This window comes from Passer montanus, unplaced genomic scaffold, assembly GCF_014805655.1.
Source record: "Passer montanus isolate IOZ18808 unplaced genomic scaffold, ASM1480565v1 scaffold63, whole genome shotgun sequence".
In the NCBI taxonomy this organism is placed as follows: domain Eukaryota; kingdom Metazoa; phylum Chordata; class Aves; order Passeriformes; family Passeridae; genus Passer; species Passer montanus.
In genome coordinates, this window is record NW_024371371.1 from 3,872,345 (window position 1) to 3,895,809 (window position 23,465).

At 41.4% G+C, this 23,465-nt stretch overlaps 1 protein-coding gene across 1 annotated transcript; it reads right to left on the reverse strand.

The window, feature by feature from the left end:
• Positions 1 to 758: 758 nt before the first annotated feature.
• Positions 759 to 21,175, reverse strand: NMNAT3 (nicotinamide nucleotide adenylyltransferase 3). Its single transcript, XM_039727968.1, has 5 exons — positions 21,044 to 21,175; positions 13,855 to 13,991; positions 7,465 to 7,648; positions 2,756 to 2,865; positions 759 to 1,466 (listed from the first exon to the last, which is right to left on the reverse strand). Exons 2-5 carry the CDS (start codon positions 13,961 to 13,963, stop codon positions 1,057 to 1,059), a joined length of 813 nt encoding a protein of 270 aa, XP_039583902.1. The 5' UTR covers positions 13,964 to 13,991; positions 21,044 to 21,175; the 3' UTR covers positions 759 to 1,056.
• Positions 21,176 to 23,465: the final 2,290 nt, after the last annotated feature.

Genomic DNA, 23,465 nt, shown 5'->3' on the forward strand with positions numbered 1-23,465 from the left:
AGCAGCCCTGGAGCTGCAGAGGAAAACTGCAGCCTTGTGCAGGATCCCTGCTCCAGCAGAAGCACAGCTGGCACTGCAGGAGGGCTGAGCCCCCATGGGATGGGACTGTGCCACCACCCTGCCCACAGGGGACAGGTCGGATTCTGACTTGGTCAGTGTTTTCATACTACTACATTTTATTTTCATTTCCCTATTAAGTTGTAGGTTTGTTTGTTTGGTTTTGTTGGTTTCTTTTTTGTTTGTTTTGTTTTTGTTTTTGTTTAGTTTTGTTGTTTTTTTGTTTGGTTGGGTTTTTTTTTTTTTTGTTTTTGAATTTATTATTTATACATACTATTAGTCCTATCCTCATACCTTTGCCTGAGAGCCCCTTAATTTCAAAAATTATAATAATTCAGAGGGACGGGGCTTACATTTTCCATTCCAAGAGAGGCTCCTTCCTTCCTTAGCAGACACCTGTCTTTTCAAACCAAGACACTGCTTTATGGTGAGGATGAGGACTGCCTGTCATTTGAGAACCCGGACTTAGAAGTGACAGAAGTAGCACATGCATTTTTAAGTGCTTGAAAGAAAGAAAGAAAGATTGATTTCCATGTCTTGGCCAAATCACCAAAAATAAAAAAAAGTTATTCAGGGACTTATAAAGTCAAAGTTTAGAAGTAATATATATTTAAACATATCTCTCTCTCTCAAGTTATAGTTCATTGTATTTTGCTGGTTTAGAACTGTAACGATTACAGAATTACAAATTAGGAAAGTACTATATTTGACCCTTAAATCATATTTATTGATTTACTGAAATTATTGAAATACTAAAAATATTTATTGTGAAGATCTCCTTGCTTTTATTTTTACAATGAAGCTGTTCTTTGTGTATTTTAAGCTACACAGGTGAGCATCCCAATTTTCTTGAACACTACCACACACAGATTCATGGATTTAAAACACCATATGATTTCAAGAAATTTTGGATTTTCCCTTCATTGTTAACAAGAAACAACTTTCACAAGAAATGCGCATGACAAGGGTCCTGGTCTGACACGGTACACAGTGCAGAAATCAGTCCCTCAGAGGGTTTGTTGCTGTGTTTTGCAGCCTGAGAGGCTGCAGCAGGTGCCCCTCGTTCCTGCGCTCGCTCTCCGCTGTGTAGACGTTGTGCTGTGCAATGTAGGCAATGACAGAGTCTGGGATGAGATATTTCACACTCTGCCCTCGGCACAGGGCAGAGCGGATCTGCGTCGCACTGATTTCGTTCTGGATCCACTCTCTCACTAGAAAAATATTGTGCTGGAATTTAGATAAAAGGTCTGATTCCTGGATGAACTGCGTTGGATCAGAGCCAGCCCGGCTAATGCAGACCAAACCGAACCTTCCCACTATTTCTTTGATGTCTTCTTCCTTCCAGAGATTGGGTGTCTTAAATGTCTGTAGAAAATCAGCTCCACAGAGCAGCTTTAATTCTGGTAGAACTGGAAAGACAAAAGGAAATAACAGATGGCTTATCCTTTCTCAGTCTTCTAGGAAGTTTATACTTAAAATCAGTTTTAACTCATCACTTTAGATTTTTTTAATAATTTACTTTTACTCCAGGCTTTTTTTCAGAAAGTTGCAAGAAAAATTCAGTTTAGGTCTTCGTGTGTCTGGTCACAACTACTTTATCACCTACTTCATCATCATTCAAAGCATATTGAATATTATCTGTACACAGTTAAAGGAGAATTTTTACTCTACTCAAGCAATCCAAAAAGTGGAAGAAGCAAATAAAGAGAAATACTTTAGCACAAAGATTAGACTTGGTTGAACCTGGCTACTCCACACCATCCTGCCCTGCTGCTCTTTATTGTCTCTATTTCTTATTTGCTGTTCCCTGCCTAACCCCAGCACAGAACTCTTTCCTCAAACTTCTTCCCTAGCACTCATCATTATTCCATCGGAGCGTTGTACATTGACCAGATAGTTTCACAGCCTTGTTTTCATGTGAAATGAAGGGGAAAGATGGAGGCTTGCTTTCACTTTATACTCATTTGATGGTTAGCACATCTGCTAGTCTTCTACAAACACCTTAAAGGAGAGATTCAGAATGTAAGAAACATTCCACTGATGATGTGTCAAAAGTGTGACTTCTTTCCTCCACCAACTGTAAAGATACAACTCCTCAACAACCAGGAACAACTGAAATGTATTATTCATGTCCAAGAGATGCTACAACACTAGAGGAAAAAGGCAATGTATCAGAAATCCAGCAGCATCCTGGCAAGCCATAGGGCTAGGGAAGATGATTAGATAGGGAACTGAAAACTGACATTGTTTTCAGCCATGCCTCCACTGCCAACAGGAGCTTTTCTGGCCAGCAAACATCAACATGGCAGCATCACAACTGTGCTATGCATACACTTTGTCCTTTGTCTAACACTAGAAGTAGAATTCTAAGCAGTCCCTGTATTTTCTGTATTTTTTATTAATGTATTCTGTGCTTTACAAAACAAGCAGGGCCACAATGTACATCTCTGACAGAGCTAAAGAGCCACTTATAAAATCAAGAATTAATACAACTCCAAGGTCTCTTATCTGTGTGGGAGCTATTACAGAACAACTGCCCCAGCAGTTATGTTGGCATTTGGCATGGCTTGGTTTTGGCACGCAGCTCCAACCCTCAAAACTCACTAGCTACTATGTTCAATTTTCTCACTGCTAATCTGGTAAAGCTGTAGAGTTTTTAATGCTAAACACAGCATCATGTTTACAGTCATGGACAAACCTGGTTGCTGGCAAGAAAGAGAGTCCCCCATAGAGCCTTCCACGGGATGTTTGTTTCTCGTGAACTCCTTCTTGGACTGGAAAGCTCTGAGTGCTTCATTATAATGGTGCCTGCATTTAAAATAAAGACTCCTGTGTGAGGTAATTCTCAGAATGCAACAAAGTGATTACTTGGCACTTTCCCCTTCCAGTTATGCTCTTTGGATTGGAATACCATTGTTTAGGAATTTGCACATTCACACCACCATGCGATTAGCATCAATGTAGTTACATTTTGTGGAATTCACAAGTGATCTCCTTAATGGCATCCTGGTTTGTAAATTCTTTTTGAAATTCTACCATTATGGCAATTTTGGTAGCTACTACATTTAAAACATCGAGGAGTTTTTTTGTCTGAAACTGGACTAAATCTCACTTCAATCACTAGCTGTAATTTCTTGACTAAATACAACCCCTCATGATAGTGTTTTTCCAGTGTGTGCTCTGTTTCGTGGAGGAGACATATTTGTTCTCTCTCCTCCTCTTCTCCAGAAAAATATGTTTCTTGAGTTTTTACCTTGTTCTCCTGTTTATTTTAATTAGAAGAATCACAATTCCAAGAAACTAAAATTCTCATAAGATTTTTGACATCTGCTGAGCTTCTAATTTTACTGAGTCCAGATCCAGGAAGGCAGGCAAGGATCCCTTTCCATGTTTTTCCAGGTTTCTGCTACTTTATCTTTTATCACTCCTCATCCCTGGTGCCCCCCTGCAATAATGGTATTGCTGCCTCATGACAATGGCCTTTTCCTTCCAAATCAGCACAGCATTGCTTGTTTAGAACAGTCCCTGCCTTGCACCATCCTGAGTCAGGCCTAAGCATTGCTCACATTTGCACAAGCCAACATTGCTTTAAGGATGCAAGCTCCTGGTCAGGCAGGACAAGCAGACACAGCATCAAGACTGTGTCCAATTTCTGTACAGCATGTATAGAGCCACAGTGACCATCAGCTCTTATCCAACTGCAGCAACACAAAGGTTCTGAGTTTCAAGGAACAGTCTGAATCCAGCGCATGTACAAAGCCCCAGCTGACCCTTGGAATGTCTCCTGTAAGGAAGGAATTCAGAGGTTAGTGATTTAAAAGTACACTCCTCTAATTGTGTAAACACTTTAGCCACAGGAATAACCTGCATGCGTGTCAAGAACCTACACCCAGGGAGCCTGCAAAGCAGCCTCCAGTGATTTCTGGTGCTCAGCCACTGGCCAGAAAAACTGCACAGCCAAGAGGTGAGGCACATATGGCAGCAGGGAGTGGGTACCAGGAGCTTGGTCTGTGCCTTCCCACACACCTAATTTTAACCCTGCCTTCCTGTAAACAGGCTGCTGCTATGTATAGCCAAGCACACCGACTGTGTGTGCTCTGACATTCTTGGGCTAGGATTCAAAAACAAGAACGTTTGGCAAAGAGCTCCCTGCAGGATCAACGTTACAAACATTGCAAAATCTGAGCTGCACCGGGTCTGCTCAGCAGCTCAAGGGCTGGGGCAGGTGGAGCATTACTTTAGACACAGCAAAAAGGACAAACCCAGCTTCTCAAGCGTTTTCTGAACTGTGTATGAAGCTCTGAGTAACTATAGAGATAAATCACAAGCACAACTCAACAGAAGTTGGGTAATGCAGATCTTTGCCAATTTTTAATTACTGTGTAGTATAGCTGCATGCCAATCAAATCCACAGGAGCAATGAATGCAGTCCTTTCCCTACTGACAATACTGTTTCCTTGTCTAGGAATACTCATCAACAACAGCTAAGTGGAAAACAGCTCTATTATGTTCCCTCCTCCTCTCTAAGAAAAGCCTAGTCTCCAAGATTTCCATACTCATTTAATAGCACTGCCATAAATGGGATTTGAGCTTTGCTGCTTTAAATTCTTTTGTGTCACAACTACTTGGGATCCTCTGCAAAATCCACAGGTTTTGATGAAATGTGACATTTTTATCGTGCTCAGTTAAAACAAGTACTGTAGGAAAAGGCCATTCATTTGTTTCAGGACTAAATGTTCTACTGCAGGTAAGTGAACAACCCAAAAACCTGGTAAGAAGAGACATTTAGGTACAATAATGATATTCCTGCCTTGCAATAGGAAAATCTCTTTCTCTTGGTACTGAAGTTTCCTACCTGAGGGAGCTTATTGTGAAGGCAGCAGATAGTCCTTGGTTTTTTGAGGAGTGAAGAACCTATAGATTAACTCTGAATGCATGTGAAGAACAACATCTCTACAATAAGCCATTGCCTGTTTATACTTAGTAAGGATCTGCTCTTTTAAAATATTTTTTTCACCTGTGACACTTAAAATACAGTGTAAAGCACAAACACCTGCATTTCACCAGAATGCTGCTTCCCCATTCAAGGGACAAGGTTCAGCACTGGATTATGGCACTGGTTAGAGCTCATTAATACACATCAACATTTGTGGACAAAACAAGATTTAAGCTAATCTCTCTCCTTAACAAGCAGCCATTTTAACATTTTGTGGATTTCTTGATCTAACTAGAGGTTCACTTTCTAGGCAGATGGGAAGTTTGGCTGTTCATACCACATTGCCTGAGCAGAAAATTATACATATAGGTTTTACTTACTGGATTTCTTATCCTGAAGAACTCTGAAGTGGATTTATAATTTACAAACCCAGCCTTGCAAGCAGGACTCACTTCAGTTGGAGCTGTGCAAGACCAAAGTAGGATCACCTGATCTGTAAGATCTGAGACTGCTTCTCTGGAGGAAAATGGTTTGACTGAACTGAAGTTCAACAAAAGCCCCATACCCAGGCTATACTGTAAGACAGCATTTGGTGACTTTTCAAATGGGGACATACAGTTATGATTAGAGAAAGAATACAGTTTTCTGCAAAGACAGAAAACCTCCCACCCTGATCCTCCTTTGCTACTTAGAGGGAAAGGGCAAAAGGAGCAACTGGATGTTTGTATTCCTTCAAGGAAGCATATAAAAGCAGATCTAAAAGGCTCTACTTTGTCTTGTAAGTTTGTAGTGAATTCTTATGGATGCTTTTGTAAAGTAACTGCTTTCACAAAGAGCCACAAGAGCTTCTGCGACAGCTGTTGGAGGGCACAATTTAGAGCCTTGAACACCTGTTTCCACTTAGAAAGTCACCTAGAAAATGGGGATAAAAATGAAGAGTCAGTGATAGCTCTTACAGCACATTTGCTGTAGACTTCCACGAAGCCTTCCATTTTAATGGTATCTATTACCATTAAACTTGTGTAGCACCTTTTCCAACATGCAGTTAGCACAAGAAGTTTGTGTTTTCACTCCCTGCCCCATATGCATTTATTACCACATGGAAAGGACATGTTTCAATGCATGTCCTTGCATTAAGTTTTGGACAACTTGTTTAATTTCTCCTCCCAGCACAAAACCAAAGCAAACTCCAAGATTTTGAAGAAAACATCAGCAGTTATGGGCTTGGGCTTAATTTACCATTAGAGTTAATAAGAAAACTGTACCAGGATGTGTGAACAGATAAACCTGGAGGCATAACGCTGCTACCATAGCTAACATGGTACAGAGATGCTCCTGAAGAACAGCATCATCTGTGAGCTCTCTTACTTTCTATCACAAGCTCTCTATCACTTGCTTAGAGACTTACACCCAAGAAAGGTAGTAATATGAGAGGCAAGAACTTTTCCTGCAGAACCCAGCAGTGGCCATCATTTTGCAGAGGCTTTCTGACGTTGTGTCCTGGTCCCGGGGGGCACGGTGGCGTTGGTCGCCTGCGCACCCCGACCTCCTTTTGCTGTCAGCACGCGCGCCAGGAGTGGCCGCACCCCGCCAGTGCTGCCGGCAGGCAGGATCGCAGTTCTGCCACTGGCTGCGGTCCCGGCCCGCCGGGAGCGGCTGATAAACGTGGAGCCACGTCTAAGGACTGGAGCAAAGGAAAAAGGAAGGACTCTTTGCTCGCTTCTCCAAGCTGCCTTTATTCTTTCCCGCGCAGGAGCGGTGCCGGGGCAGTGCCGTGTTACTCTTCCCCGGCGGGAGCACAGCGCCGAGGCTGGCCGCAGCACGCACGGGTGCGGGCGGAGCGCAGAAGCCGCGCGCCTCGAAGAGGGAGCAGCGGCAAAGAGCAGGAAACAAAGAAAAACAGCGGCTTTTATGAAGGGGGGTGGATTCCCAGGAGGAGACCGTCTAATGAAAAAAGGGCTAGATAGGAGGAGTCTGGGGGGACAAATGCAAACATAAAATGGAAAGGTACATACCAATGACAGAAGGGAAATATCATAATTGACAGCGAATCTTCTAGATAAATGGGTGTAGCAAATTATGACAGACAAGCTGCAGGGGCAGGATTTTGGAGGATAGACAGGGAAGAATCTGGAATTATCATAACTGCCAAGGAGAAAAGGTGGGAAGACAGGTGGAGGCAGAGACTAAACATATGATCCTCCAAACCTCACTGCCACAGTCAGGGAGAGACTAAACTTTAAACTCCCATTGCCACAGCTGTCCACATGCATCCAACTACTTGAAGGAGACGAGGGCAGTACCATAGTTATTGTACAAGTCTGGGCAAAGCAAATGAAAGATTTCTGGTGGGGAGTCCTGATTTGCCTGGGTGTTTTAGAGGAGCCAAGTTCTGTGCATTGACATGGCAGCCTGGCAGATTTTTGGCAGTCAGGAATTTCATAAAGACAGGAAGAAGATAATGTAATCACCTTAATACTTTCACTGTCTCTGTCCATGTGTCCTGCTCGCTCTCCCAGGGATCCACCCGGATCCAGTCAGACGTCTCCAGGGCCAGTTTGGCCATTGCCACCCGGTGCCTTGCTGACACCAAGCCTTTCTTCCCATAGCTATCACTGACAGGAGACATTATGCCTTCAATCACCTGGTATCTTCCTTTGGGAAAAAACAAAAGAAGAAAATGAAAATTAAGTCCTCTTCACAGAATCTTGAAAAATTAGGGTGGATAGGGACTTGGGAGCTGACCTAGTCCAACCTCTTCAAAGGGTAACTTCCATGGTTAAAGTCAAAGTTTTGAGATGCTATGAACAACTTGATTCGGGTTTTGTTATTAATCCGTTCCCAGCAATTACAAAATTAAAATGCAAATGTTTTGTTCCTCTGTGAACTGCTCACAATTACTATCATGTTTATCCTAATAAATGACCCAAAAAGGAAAGCTGAGTAAACAGACAATTTGAAACCATGTAGGCACAGTCATAATTGATGTTGCAAACTATCAAAATTGTTAGATAGAATTAAGTTTCATAGTCCTGTTAGTACAGCTTTGATATAGCCAGAGCAAAGAATGACTTCACTGACCACTTCTTTTTTCTTAGATATCTGATCATTGTTATTTATCAGAATCATTATGCTTTTCTTTGTGTTAAAGCATGAATTACAGCATATTACTGCAGTTCTGATAGATGTGATTCAGAAAAATCAGAAGATTCAAGCACAAAGATGGGGCTAATGGAGTCTAAAACGAAACTTGGAGTACTGTGCTCCACACATCAGCTCAGCAGCCACAAAACGCCTTTCTATCTGGCTGACCATGTTAAATACATTTGACAATATGCCCCTGGTTTTCTACCCCTGTAACACAACATAATCATTAACACAACAGACTGGTTAGATTTCGCAGTTCTGGCCCCAAACCAGGAAACAAAAATAAAGCACCAACACAAGCTGCAAGCCTCGAGAAATTGAGAGGAGAGGAAGAGTGTTTCAACTGAACAGAAACGAACAAAATTATTTCTAATGTAGCACATGCAGTTTAAATAACTATGATAAATATGATACTGAAGAAAGAAAAAAATCCTCTTTTTTTTCTAATTCAATTATTTTAACAAAGAAACTTCAATGCAGCATGCTACCTTTATTGCTTTGTATGGAAAACAACACCCTTGACATTTCTGATACTGGTACATGACAATTTTATATTCCAACACGAAAATGTCATTCTAGCAATGTCACATTTATTTTGATGTAATAAAATTTTCAAAATAACTTCATCGAATCGGACTTAAAAAACCAGCAGTAAGATTCAATGAGATTTACATCCTCTTAAGATGTCAGTTCAAATCATCCTCTGTTTTAAAATATTCTCATTACAGGCAAAATGAGCAAGATAAAATTTTCCAGAATCATGCAAAGACGTGTATATAATTAAGTCCATCTCTTGATTTGAAATTGGAAATAATTCCACTTGATTTATGAACAACAATTATTCTCTCATACTCTGGTATAATACAGGTCTATAACAAGTTGTCATTTCAAGGGAAAGAAATTACAGTTTAAATTCATTTCGTGTTTAAAGGAAAGGAAACTGCAGTTTGAATTCACTACTACGTTAACCTTATTAAAAGGTTTTTCCTACATGATGATTTTTTTTGCCATGTTTCAGTTTCTTTACATTTCTATGGATATAAGTTCTTCCCTTATAACTTACATTAATATATTAAATGAAAAAATAATATTTCTGTGAGCTCATGCTAACCAAGCATATGGGTCTGCCACATCCTTGTGAGATGGAAAGATTTCAGTCTCTAATCTGCCCTAGAGCTGCATAAACGGGATGAGATAAGAGCTTCTGCTGCCATATCAGCTTGTTCCCAAGCAGAAATGAAACCAACTGGAAGAGTAAAAACAAAGTTGGTAACATTTCAGAGAGTCAAACACAGGAATGGCTTGAGAAGATTCACAATGGAGTAATCCAGCACTATGCAAACAGGATGCACGAGAGTCTTCCACACAGAAACACAAGCTTTAGCTGTCAAAATATAGGAAATAATTTTATTACTGGCTCGAAGTAACTTGTTTCCCATTCAGTAATTTAAAAGTTCACCTGTTCAAATATACCCCTCAGTTTTCACAGGCATGTGAAGAGGAAATCATTAAATTCTGTCACCCTGGGCTTTTATTAACGTCCATTGCAATTCTCTTTTCTTTCCCATAAATTATTACAGGTTGTTTCATACCTTCCTCGGTCCAGAATTATCTTCAAATTCTATTTCTCCGGAATTCTATTTGTTTTCATCACGTAGTTTGTTATTATTGCTTGTCCTAAATATGTGTAAAAGTTCTCCAGGCCCTCAAGTAGCTTTGTATTTCAAAATACACCTAACAAAAGCAGCAAAAAAGTTCCTCTTGCTATGAACTTACATTATCTAAGAACTGTTTAGGAGAACTAGCTAGTGCTTAAAAAAATAAATATAACAAAAGGAATGAAACAAAAGACTGTCCCTCAAACATGTTAAAGGAGATTATTAAGGAAAATTATTATTTAGTTTTCTGTTATCAAGGTGTCACTGTAAATTGCCACCAACACTAACACAAATCATAATGCTTAATTAGCTTATTAATACTAAAGCAAATTTATCAAATGCCAATTTCATACAGAATTGTTTGTGTATTTTGGTGGGGCTTCTAAAGATTAATTTCTTCTGGTAGTAAGTCTGGAATTCACTTACACTGGAGAGAAATTATGCCAGAAGTAAATAACAGAAGTAAATAACCACTACAGAAAAGCAAATAAATGAAACACTTCCATACATTTAACTCTTGCTCACTACTCATTTTCCTCTCAGTGTCCAGGGAAAATCCCCCAAGAGAAGCTCTGCAGCTTCCTGATGTTACCCCACCCAGTGAACAGGAATGCATTTGACAGAAACTAGGCATGCAGCCAGCTGGGATGAGCAGTGGTTTAGCCTCAGTAGCATATACAGGAGGCATCAACCTGAGACCATGGGAAGTGGGATACTGAAAGGGAGATACCTGGTCAGGTCATGGCAAGAAGAGTGTGCTCATGGGAGTCTGTATGTTAATGGGATGTTGATGGAACTGTTCTAGATTAGGTCATGTTTCTGGCTCTTGTTCTCAGCTAGTTCAGAACCTGTCACGTTCAAGGTCGTGTTCTGAGCTTGCGTTGGTGATTGGACCCTCACCCTCAGAATACCCCTCTATCTTGTCATGTTCCCCATGCCCCCCTGTCTCTGGATCTTGCCCCTCAGATGATGAGGTTTCTACGTTTGTTATATTGCTATTAAAGTTCTTTATCTTTGGGCAAGTCCATCATTCCCATCCCTCTGTTTTTGCCACGTTTTCCCCAGCTGGACCGGACTTGAGGTCACAGCAAGCCAGACTGCGATGGCAACCCAGCAATGGTGTCCCATTTTCCCCAGTTTTCATAAGATAACAACTCATTATCCTTCACCTTCCCCTGGCATTTATCTTGTCACAGATAAAACATCTTGTTTTTCACACCTTCCTCCTTTGACCTGTATCGCTTTTGGTCTCACTGGGAAACCTGGGGATGTAAGTATCCTCCACTGGCAACAGTTGGGAAACAAGACTAAAAATATCTCAGATAGATTGATTCTAGTACTATTTCTATGGTCTTTATGGTCAAATGAGGAATACAGTCACAGAGAAGTAAAAGTGCTTGGTATTAGGTATTCATAGACTCTAAAGCCATCTGCCACAGTCACTGCAAGTTTCAAAAAACAATTTTAAAACAAGGGACTGAATATTGGAAAATTTTAGCTTTGTCTGAGAATGTGTAAAGTGCCATATTCAAATGAGTAGACAGAAAATCCAGACAAAGAGAATGATTTGAGTCATTCAGGCACACACAGCTATGTGTTGTATTTAAAAGGCAGCATGACAAGATTTATTGGCTGATATTAACTGAAAAAGGATGAATTACTTGACATGTAGCAATGAAACTGCACTTAAAGAAACCCAATAAAATGTCTTACTTAAAATAGGGATGTATGAAAAATAAGATTAGGCAGCACTAGAAACTGACGTGATGTACAAAAAGCTGGCAGACAGAATTACTGGAGACGTCAGTCAGGATGCACATTAGGGATTGTCACATCATTCATGGCAGTGAAACCCGCCTCTGAAGTCACAGAATCCTGGAACTGCTGAGGTTGGAAAAGCCCTCTAAGATCACTGAGTCCAACCAGTAACCCAGCACAAGAACATGTCCCCAGGTGCCACATCCACACATCCTTTGAACACTTACAGGGTTGGTGACTGAACTCCAGCCAAGCCATGGCCCGACTCATCATTTCAGCCTGATTTGTGAGGGAACACCACTACTAAAGCAGCAGGGGGATGAAGCCATTCCCAAGCCTAGGAAACACGTCCCTCAGACTAATTAAAGAATTCCTCACTCGTTTCTGGCATCCAGTGTGGACATCAACTCCAAGATGCACTGTTCTCTCAGAAAGGGAATCACTGCTGCCTCAAATCAGACAACCCCTGCCCTCCAGTCGCTTCTCAGCAAATAAACTCCAATTTCTCCTCTCCTTCCCTGCTAACCCCAGAAGTGAAAACAGGGCTGAAGCCATGAGAAAATGACCAATAAATTTCCTGGGTAGGGATGGTTCCGCTATAAAAGAGGCATCCAAAATCAGTCATTTTTATAGCAGGCTGCCAAACCCTTCAGCTTGAGAAACTGCGTTCCCTGTTGGGGAGGGGCCACAGATGGGGTTTGAGTACCCACACATCCAAAAACATACACCCATCCACACAGTACAAACATGTACAGCTGTTCTTGGAGTGCTGCAGATGCAGCCACCTCTGCTCAGGATGGGTAAAGCTTCTGCAGGCAAACAGAGGGCTCTGACTTTGCTGCCATGCTGTGTTAAGCTTTCAGAAAGTGCAGACAACGCTGTAGGCAACCCCGACACCAAAGAAGGATTATCCAATGCAGAAAGTCCTTGCACCTGTAAGGCTTCACAAATTAAAATGAGAAGCCAAAAGGCAAGTTACATTCTACCCAGAACTAGACATTGACATCAGGTGTAATATAATGCACAATTTTCATTTCAACTTTTCAAAATTTCGCTTTTAATATGATTATTACTAGATTTTAAGCAAACTACCCTGAGTAAGGGGTGGAGTCTCTCTAACCTGACCCTGGGGCAGACCAGACATTAAATTGATTTAGACAGAATAATAATTAATATCCCAGTTCAGTCCTTCTTTAAAGACAAAGAGAAATGTTACTGGACTACAACTTATGACTTAAACAGAATTACCAGTTGGTCTCATATTACCTTTCTACTCTTTGCATACCTGGGCCTCAGAATCAGTTATAAAACTACAGTGAAAAAAGTAAATTAAAATAGCTTTTTATTTTTTTTTATTTCTAGTCCTGCAGGAGCAACAAAATAATTTTAGTTCTAGGAAAACAGAGAGTTGTAGAGGCTGCTCTCAGAGCCAGCTCTGTAATTCCTCCCCATGACAGTCAAAGTTTCCTCACAGGGTATTCTGAGTATGCAGCTGCTGCTTTTACTGGTATCAGTGGGTTCCCAGGTTCTCTCCCCCTGCTCAATTTGACAGGCAAATTCCTTTTACTATTATTTGCTGTTTAGGTTCCTATTGAACCACCTCCCTAGGATTTTCTTTGACAGATTCTAACAAATAATGATTCCCTCCCAACCACTTCCAGAGACATAACTGCATATTTTATCTGCAGATGAAAAAAATAAAAAATAAATCCCTGAGCAACTAAGGAGCTGCTCAAGCTTAGAGTTCAAGGCTTTCCAGTGGCATTTCTGATTATTTCTTAAATTCCTGATGTTACCACCTTGCTCTTTTGTTGCCAAAACATTCTAGCCTCTGGCATCTCGCTTTTCTGATCTTTTTTTTAGGATAGATAAAGTGCCTCTTAGTGAAGACAGATAATGAATAATTAACGTTTCATCTTTTCTCCAATTTCCCCTGGCTGTCAAAACTGCTACCTGGAACTCTTCTTCATATTGAAACACATTGTATCAGAAAAGCATGGAATTGGAAAATAGAAGGTTTTCCTAAGTTTCAAAATTATGAACCATATTATTTCACAAGCTTCTGCCAGTGCCATGAGCAGGATTCTCAAACTGCTGATAAAACTTTTACTCTCTTTGCATGAGCACTCATTATACTTGCTTATACACTGAGGTAATACCAGACTTTCTATATTAAATATCCCAGGAAAGCTTTACATTAATATCAGTAAAAAATATTAAAATCAACCCAGCTGTAAAATAAGAGCTGATCTAAGTGAGTATTAAAATTCTTTCTTGCTTTTCCCAGGCCTCACTGACCTGTCTGGTGCAGGTGGTCTCTGGCCAGCTCAAACAAACGCATGTGCATGTTGGTGGTGGGGTTAAAGGAGCCACAGGCCAGGAGGATGACAGGGATCCTGCTCCTCATCCTGACAGCAAAACATTACAGCTCCTCCCTGAAGAAAAAAATTAAAACAAAAGACAAACTTGAGAAAGAGGAGTCTGCCCTTGGCTCATGAACTCAAAGGAGCTGTTTCCAGGACTGGGTGTTCCTGGAGCACCAGTGCAGTGTCCAGAGATCAGTCCTGTCCCAGCATTCAGCCCCTGCCTGCTTAGGAACACAGCTGTTCCTGAATATTAACTAGGAGAACACCAACACATTCTGCTTCCCCACACACAGACATGGCTGCAACAAAGTTCTAGAAATTTACATTCCTATTACTAAAATCTGACAAAATTTTTTACTTCATTTTTAACTTGTATTAGAGAGAAAGGTTTTGTTTTGTCTTCATGACCATTGATAACGTTGGAACCTGCAGACCTGCTACAAAAGCAAATTTTTTTTTTTTAAATAACTTCTTCCAATGAACCTTTGCAACACGTGACAAAACCTCACATGCAACACCCCATCCTAAGGTGTGACTTCCTATAAACTGGGCAGGCAGCAGTGGGGTCAGCCAGCTGGCAAACCTTCCAGCCAGATTATCAGCACTGGCCTGTGGTTCCTCTGCTGGGCTGCAGAGCAATGGACAGTGCACCAACAACAGGGAGCAGCAGGGAAGAGGAAGCACAGCTGTGTCAGGAAATCCCCAGGGCATTAAAAAGCTGTGAACAGGAGGAATGCGTAGGGAGATTTGCTGTGAGGAGCCTTGCAGGGGTGTTTACAAACAACCCTGATATAATTTGGTTAAACTGTCAGTCATCTACTAAAAATGTAGCAAAAATCAGTTTAAATCCACTGGGCTTGGAGCTATTTACATACACAACTCTTTTAAAAACTAATCCAGAATACAACTGGCATGATAAAAACAGTTGTGTCCCACACCCATATCTGCAAATTCCAAGTATTTTCCTAGAATTTGAAATCTCTACATTGCTCATACCTGTGTATCATACAAATGCCACTCTCCTCCCTTCCTTGGCCTCCAGACCTCCCCATCAAACAGAACAGACTTCCTGCAGGACACACCTGCATCCCAAACTTCAGAACCCAGTCTTGGGGTAACAGACCAAACCCAGCACAGATTGTGTGGGTTTGGTCTGATCAGCCAAATCTCATTCTCCTTCTGCAATGTAGCTGTAGCTCAGAGCCCACCTCTTACTGTTCCCAGTTCTTACAGTCCCATTTTTCCCCCTCTTTCTCTGACTTAGAAAAATTTAATAATAATGGTTAAATCCATGTCAAGTTGATGGTTTATAGCTGTCAATATGATCAGTTCATTTATGGAGGATTTACAACCCAGACAGGGACTGTACCATGGAACAGCACCAAGCAACAAGTGTTTATATTGTCATTTGTGACTTTCTGAACCTTTGACATTTGAACATTTTTACTGAGAAAATCCTTTGAAGCATTAAGTGCTATCTGTACCTCCAGGATCTAGTACTGATTACAATTGTTTTATAATGTTTTTATTCTACTTTCCTCATTTCTCATACCTTCCATCATACTGGGGGAGACATACTGGGGAGAAAAGACTTGCTGGCTCTAGAGCCACTGAAAGACACCAACAGTTTTATGGACTGTGATGGGAGCAGCTGGAGGAAGCTCCTTTCACTGCACCCTGCTCTCTCCTCTGGTTTACTGTTCCTGTGCAGACACAAAAACTCACACATGAAAACTGTATGCAAAATGTACAGCTTCTTTAGTCAGCAAAAACAAAAAAATGTTATTTTGTTTGGTATCAACAATTCTGTAAAGGTATCTCCATTGGATGGGGGAAGGTGTTTCTGCCCTGAAACGGAGCTCTCATTGCTGGCCCACACTCTCCTGTGCTCCCTCCTGTTCTGATCAAGTGCAGTTTATATTGCCATAGATGTTCCTTTGTTTGCCATCTCAACTGAATTATTTCCTTTGCTTTGCTTTTAATTCTACAGACTATTCTATTTCTCACCTGAAACAAAGGTGTTGGACAGCTTACTTGCAGCTCTTACTCATTTATACCCTGGAAACTCCAGGGAAAGACTTCAACCTGTGACTTTTAGTGATAACTTGACAGTACTGACAATGGAAACTCAAAAATCAAACCACCAACACCACAAAAACCCAAACCAAACAAAACCAAAAAAAGAAAGCAGAAAAAAACACCCACAACAAACCAAAACCGTAGTACCAATAGTAAATAAAAACTTCACAAAAAAGCATCTCACAAGGTATTATATACATCTATAAACTCACAAACACCCTTTTTTTAAAATCAGTGTTTCTATTTTTACTATCTCCAAATATGGTGCACCCTACACCTATTCAACAGGTCTAGGACAACTTTTAGTATTTGAAACAAAACTTTCTGATTCCGTTGCTATCTCAGCTGGTATTAATTACCTGAGGGGTTTCAAATCATTAGAACATCACTCAAAGTAACAGAAAAAAAGAGAGTTAACAGATTTTTCAGCTCAGCTCCCTTGAGAAATCAAACACTGGGGAAAGTTTAAAGACAGAGTCTGTGTGCCCTGCTCTGGGCCTGTGTTCCAGCAGCCCTGGGCAAGCAGTGCATTCCTAGAAATGCCATTCTGCAGCTTGGGAAGCTTCCAACAACAGGGGCATCGTGTGGCAATGCAGAAAAGGACAGTCACCTTCAGATGGGGTGGCCACACTCAAGCTATATAAAAAGGTTTAATGATGGACAAAGCACTGTGATTTTCATTGGACAGTTCCTGCAAGTTCTTTCCCTGGTGCCCATATTCCTGCAATATGTCAATAAGAGATGACGTTACAGATGACCACAGTTAAGTTCTGCTGAAAGTCAGTAATTAGAGCCATATCTGATTAATTATCACCAGCAGAATGAAGTGCTGAGCAGCACAGTCTGATTCATGAGCTGTTAAATTAGTAAACTGGAGAACAAGACACTGATACGTGCACGCTATGAGTCACTCACTCTTGAGGGAACATTTCCACAAAAAGCAGAAATAAACCAAATCCAAGCACAGGATTAAAGCATTATCTCCTCCTGTGAGGGTGAATCTAGATTAATTTAGATGAAATTTAGATTTGAACAAGTTCAAAGCTGCCTGATTCCATTCTTTCACTGGGCCACATCACCACCCTCATATAAATTCATGCAGATGCAATGGGACCAGCTGAGTTACACCAAGTGACACTAAGGGTATTAGAGTTGTGACACAGATCAGGAAAGTCAGGAAATAAAACTACATTTAGTAGCTGACCCAAAGCATAGCAAGCCACAGTACACAAATATCCCTTACAGATATGATTGGTTATGAGAGTTTCTCATGCTGTTAATAATAATAATTCTCTGCTGCTATAGAGAAGTTATTCCAGTCAGTAAGTTCCCAGCATTTGCTGTCACCAAAAGCAATCCTCCACAACAGTGACAAGTATTTACCTGTATATCACCACCTTCCCTTTAATAATGAACATATGTACCTCGGTGAAGAGAAATGGAAAATGTATAATCTGGGGCAGTATTTTATTTACTCATCAAGAAGTTACTCACTCCAGCCACAAAGGATTTTACAAGGAGTGCATCTATATTACACACAGCCCAATATGATGCTGTAACCTTCCAAAACAGCTTTTTCAGGGCCACATGGTGAGTAATTTTTCAATTATTCAATTTGTTTCATTTTTCAATTATTATTACTATTAAATTCCAGTGATTCAGGTGGACCCCATTTATTTAACTTTCACTGAAAGCCATGACAGGAAACATAATTTCCTACCAAATTCTTTGTATCAGAACCATGAAGCTGCCCCTTCCAATCCCCACACCAGACTTTTAGTCAGAGAACACAAGTCCCATTGCAGCTTCAGAGAAATCCCAAGATCTGCTCCCCTCCTCACTGCAGGATTCACCACAGCAGCAACTCATCCAAGCCTATAAAAATCATCTGGGCTTTTTCATGTGTAACACAGAAGATGGCTCAAAACGCAGCAAATTCTGCCTTTAACAATGCACAGGAGGTTTTGCCTGAAACAGGCCTGCTCACTTTGGGGATACTCACTATTCTTCCTCTCTGTCCAGGCAGCAATTTTCCCAGCAAAACAAAAAGTCCTCTGTGAACAAGTCACCTCGCAGAGAACTGCCTGTGGCCCAAATTCCAAGCACCCTGGCGGCAACCAGAGAAAGCAGCCTCAGCAGAAGTGTCTCCTCCTCTCCTGAGATTATAATACTTCAAATCACAGCACACTTCACTGTTGCCATTACTTTATTTCAGGTTGTATTCCCTTCCACAGAAGAGACAACAAAACCTCTCTATCAGCTACATCTCTAAAATCAACCTAAATGTGACTTATGGCTCCATTTACTTGGAATGAGTTTTTTCTTCTGAATTAAACTACTTCTCTGTTTTCAGTTTCCAATCCCAACTCTTTCTGCTCCATTGCTACAGGGAATTGGCTGTTTAAAGGGTCTAAAGAAGAAAATTTACCACAAAAAGCACACGCTGACAAAGCACAACAAATATAAATTATAAATTGAGCACAGGACTCACGCAGTCTGAAATACATGCAAATATTGAACCTCCAGTTAATAATGAACACAGCATTGCCTTCAACAATTTTGTACTCTGAAAATTTGAGCAGAATTATTGCTTAGCACAAGGTTACAAAGATTATATTCTCAATACCCACAAAACAGTGCCTGTGAATTCCAGTTCCAAAATACATGCTTTTTAAGTCTGTGAGTTGCTGCAAGATTATAACTAGGATTCTGCAGTGGGGCACAAGAGTGTCTGGTCCCAGAGTCCAACTAATAAATTATCCACAGAGATACTCTCACAATAATATCCTAAATATTTTTCTTAGTATTCTTAAGAAAATTATATGTTATGAACATTCTTAATCATGCTGCAAAATAATCACCCTTACAGGCCGCTCATTGCCTGAACAGCAACAAGGAATACAGCAACTCAGCAACATGGAATGCAGAAACCACTACTCCTGCACATCACCAGTAAAAGCCCATATTTTTAACATCCCTATCTGTGCATTTACTAAATATTCTAGGGTTATTTCAGATTTTCTGATGTCCTTAAACAGCAAACATGAAAAGACAAGGACAACATAACGTCCTTAATGTTATTTTTCTGTATTAGGTAAAATAATGAAATAATCCCATTTTGTACAAAAGGCATTAATTATATTCTAACTGCTCATAAAACACTTGATGATACTTAGACAAAGAGCTCTGCAGCAGTTTCATCTGGTGACAAGGCCAGTGATACTCCACTAACCCAGAACCATGCAGAAAATAAGTAAAAAAGGACCAGACTGGTCAGCACCTCGTACCCAGTGTTTGCTGGGTAGTGCAGGATCTCAGTGGCCTCACACAACACCACTCCCTGCAGTTTTGCAGCATTTCCACAACTCAAGAGAATACGATCATCTCCTGTATCTTGTATTTCCTGCAGTATGATCTTTATAATTACTGCTCCAGTAATCCTAGTGATCACTCAACATCTGACACTCAACTCCCTCCCTATTCTTTGTGCCCATATCACACTAATAAATAAGCTTTTTCTTCTTCTACAGAAGACTTGTCTAAACTATGTTTAGACATAGTTTAGTCTTCCTTCTGTTTGCATGTAAGAGTCAGTCATCCATAATGCATAATATATTGATTTACAGAAAAGGAGGATTCACACAGAACTGCAACTCTGAGAGCCTATTTTTAAGCAAACAAACTGTTGATTTAGTGAAAGCACCAACTTATCTGTCAAAACAAACTCTTGCTAAAACTTCAAGAGTTCCTGTTGAGAAGCCATTCAGAGCGATTTTTTTTGTCTATCAACATCTCTGTAATTTTCTTTCAACTAGCAAAACACACTTAGCATATCCTAAGGCAAATTTCAGACACTGAGCTCACACTCAAACGGAAGATAAATTTAAGTGGTAAAGAAAACCTCTCCAATCACGAAAATCAGCTTTTATAAAGCTGGTTTTACAAGACAGCAAGTTAATGAAACCCCTAGCAGTACTGCTGCAGAACACTCAGATGCAAACTAATTATATATAGCACCCACGGCATAAGGCAGGATTTCCAGAACACGGAGCAAGACCTGCCTGTGCCAGATCACTGGGCTGGATGGCATTTCTTATGTTTTTGAAGTTCCCCATTATACTTTATGACCCTGCATGGCAAATTTCTTCATTTCTGCTAATTATTGTTCAGGAAAAATGCACAGTGCTTGGTGAGCAGAGTGACACGCACACAAGCATCTGAGTGGTAATTGCACTGCACCAGTGAGGCTGGCTGCTGACACGGAGGCAGGTCTCCAGTGGCACCAGGGCAGGAGCTGGGGCTGGACAGCTACACCTGCTCCAGGTGCAGCAGCAGCGACTGAAACACTGTATGAATTAAATCCTCGGAAATCATCCCTGCTATGAAATCCAGTTTGTCTCATTAAATTACTCTAAAAGGCACAAGCTCAAAGTCCCCTCTGACAGGACTGTCACCTATTGTGTCCTCTGTGCTACGCACACACAGCTCTGGACTTCTCAAAGGCCTTTGAGATCACCTGAATGCTAATTAGTTGTCATAGATAGGCTAAATTCTAAAATTCGCATTTCTGAAGTTGAAGGCACGAAGGCAGTTTACTGGTACAATCACACAGTAGAACCAGATTTCAGTAGCAGATCACACCTGGAAAATGAGCTCACATGGACTGTACTGCCACACTGCCACTTAAAGAAAACAAACACCGTGCTTTGTTTATAAAATCAAACAGCAGCTGCTGCACCCCCTTAAAGCCGGGGAAAAGACGAGTAAGTTACGCGGTGAAAGCCAGATGTATTCAAATAAACAAAAAATAACCGTATTTGTGTTTCTTTTAACTCTCTGCATTTGGCTAGGTGTTGGGGGAGGGAGGGGGGAGAATGGGAAAAAAGCATTCTGTTTTAAACTCATACATACGTACACGTACACACACACACACACACACACACACGTATATTATAATGTATATTATATCTGGTGGTGGATAAGCGTTTCTCGGGTGCGCGGCGTGGCCAGCCCAGCAGCCCCGGCCGGGGTTTGCGGCCTACCCGCAGTGCCCTCAGCGCCCGCTCCGCTCCGCGCCTCCGCCCGAGCCCGCAGCCGCTCCCGACTCCCGGGGGGGTCCGGCCGCTCCTCCCTTCCTCCGGCGCGTCCGTCTGTCCGTCCGTCCGTGCTTAGCGCAGGACAAGCGCGGCCCCCGCCGTTGGCAGCGCTGCGGGGCAGGCTCGGGGCCGGGCCGCCCCCAGCGCCGCAGCTCAGCGGCAGCCTCGCCTCCTCACACAGCACAAAGTGTGTTTCTGTTGTCACCTGAAGGTGACCTCCCAAACTTTCGGCTTCCCGCTGTCACTGAGGGCGGGCCCTGCGGCGCCAGGGTGGTGCTGACAGCGTGAGGAAGGCCGACTTGCGACCGCGGACTAAGGAACGTATGGGAAAATTCACAGCGCGGGAGGTTTGTGTCCGAAAAGGAGACAGAGGAGTCCTGTAACTTCGTTGAAATAAAGGGAGAGGCCATGGGGCATTTCCCATGGGATCTGTCACATGGCTGGGGGACACAGTCCCATTTTTGCCCTAATTTCCCATCCACATCACCCTCTTGCTTTCCCCATCGGCGAGGGTTCTCACAAGGCACTTCCTGCATCCCCTACTCTATGTCCCTCTCTACCATGTACCCCCCCATTTTTTTTGTTCTTTTATTTAAGAAAACACTGTTCATAATTCGGTTAAGTCTTTGTTCTTTCTCTTTAAGTTCAGGAATTTAACACGGCCTTGGCTGAGCCGCAGTCTATGCCAATTAGTACCATTTTCTAGAACTGATAGTCTCTTCCATCACTTCCTGGTGTGTCCGTCCCTGGCCCTTTCTACAGGGAGTTTCACACAGTGTGTTTGCCAAGACAGTCGTCTTAATCCTTTCATGAAGCGCAGCTTTCTCTGTGTCCGATGGCCTCACAAAGTCATCTCCTTCTACATCAGCTAGGGAATATTTTGCAAAATACTCCAATGTCATAAAAAGTGTGTTAAATAGATTTTGCAAAAAGTGAAGTCCAGAGAGTTTTAAATAATTTGCTTCTTTAATTCTTAGGCATATAAAATCCAGTTTCTTGAGGCATCAAAATGTCACCAGTTAGGTTTAGAGTTCACCACAAACATCCTGGGTTTTGTACTGATGAAAGGAAGCACAAATTTTCCTCTGGTCTGACATTATGGACTCTGATGAAAGGAAGCACAAATTTTCCTCTGGTCTGACATTATGGTAAAAAAATAAATAGGACTCTGGAATGCATTTTTAAGCTCTACTGTGTGAAATGCACATGCAAACCTCTTGCACAGAGGCCATGAGATGTACTTCAGATCTTTTGTTGCCCTTGCTGAAAGGTGGCCAAGAGATGGTTTTGGCTGGGGCTTTGGTTTCAGACTGGCAGCAGAGTTTGCACTTTTGAGGTTTAACTCCAGGGGGATAAAGTGGCAGTGTGGGAAATGCTGAAATTGAACTGAAATTGTGTATGGCTGTGTATTTCTCCATGACATTTCCATGCTTATCATTGGTCCTGTTCTGTTCACAGAAAGTTTCATTTTTCATAGACTACAACTTGCAATTTGAGATATTAGGGAACTATTATTGTTAGTGGCAGGGTGACTTCTGTCATTTTTGAAAACAGGGAGGGTGTTGGACAAAGACTATACAGGCAATTTCTTATACATGAGGAGTCCAGACTCTAGGTGCATAACTTTTAAAAGCTGTGGGATTATATAATGATGAAAAGCCAGATTAGCAGGTTTGAAGTGAACTAATGTGTGTATAAATAATCTTTCTTACAAAAGGATCTAGAACTCAGTAGAAAAATCAATTCCCCAACTCCCTTTGACAGATGAAATTCATTTTAAAATGGACCACTTATTTTGGCTGACTACGTTTGCTAAACATATAAAGTTTTTTCTGGAAAGTAGTAGCTCCTCTTTCTAGAGTTTGAATTATTGTTATGTGCTTTGTCAATATATAAGATTCCCTATAAAAGGAAACATTTAATTTATAGACAAGACAATGAATCCAAAGATTAAATCTTGTGTATTGGGTTGAAAAACTAAGAATGAACTGGTGAGTGGGGACAAATTAATGTGGCTCCACTGGTCCCAGTGGGAGCTGTTCTGCGCTGGCTGAGGTTCTGTCCTTCACCAGTTTTGTCGTAAACTGCATCACAGAGGTGCACTTCTGGCTTGCTGCCTTTAAACAAAAGATTTCCACTTCACATTAGTTTTTAAGAAAGTGTTTCATAAATGAAATGCTTTAGAACTGAGAATAATTTGCTGAAGGCAACAACCAGAGAGCTGGGTGTGATCCTAAGCTGAGTTCTCCATGAGCCCTCTGGAAGTGGGTGAAACTGCAAACCATGCCTGAGGTAGAGTGGTGTAAAGGGATGAGGTGGGCAGAGGTGAGTACCAGACATGAAGGTGTACAAGAGCTGAAGCACTGAT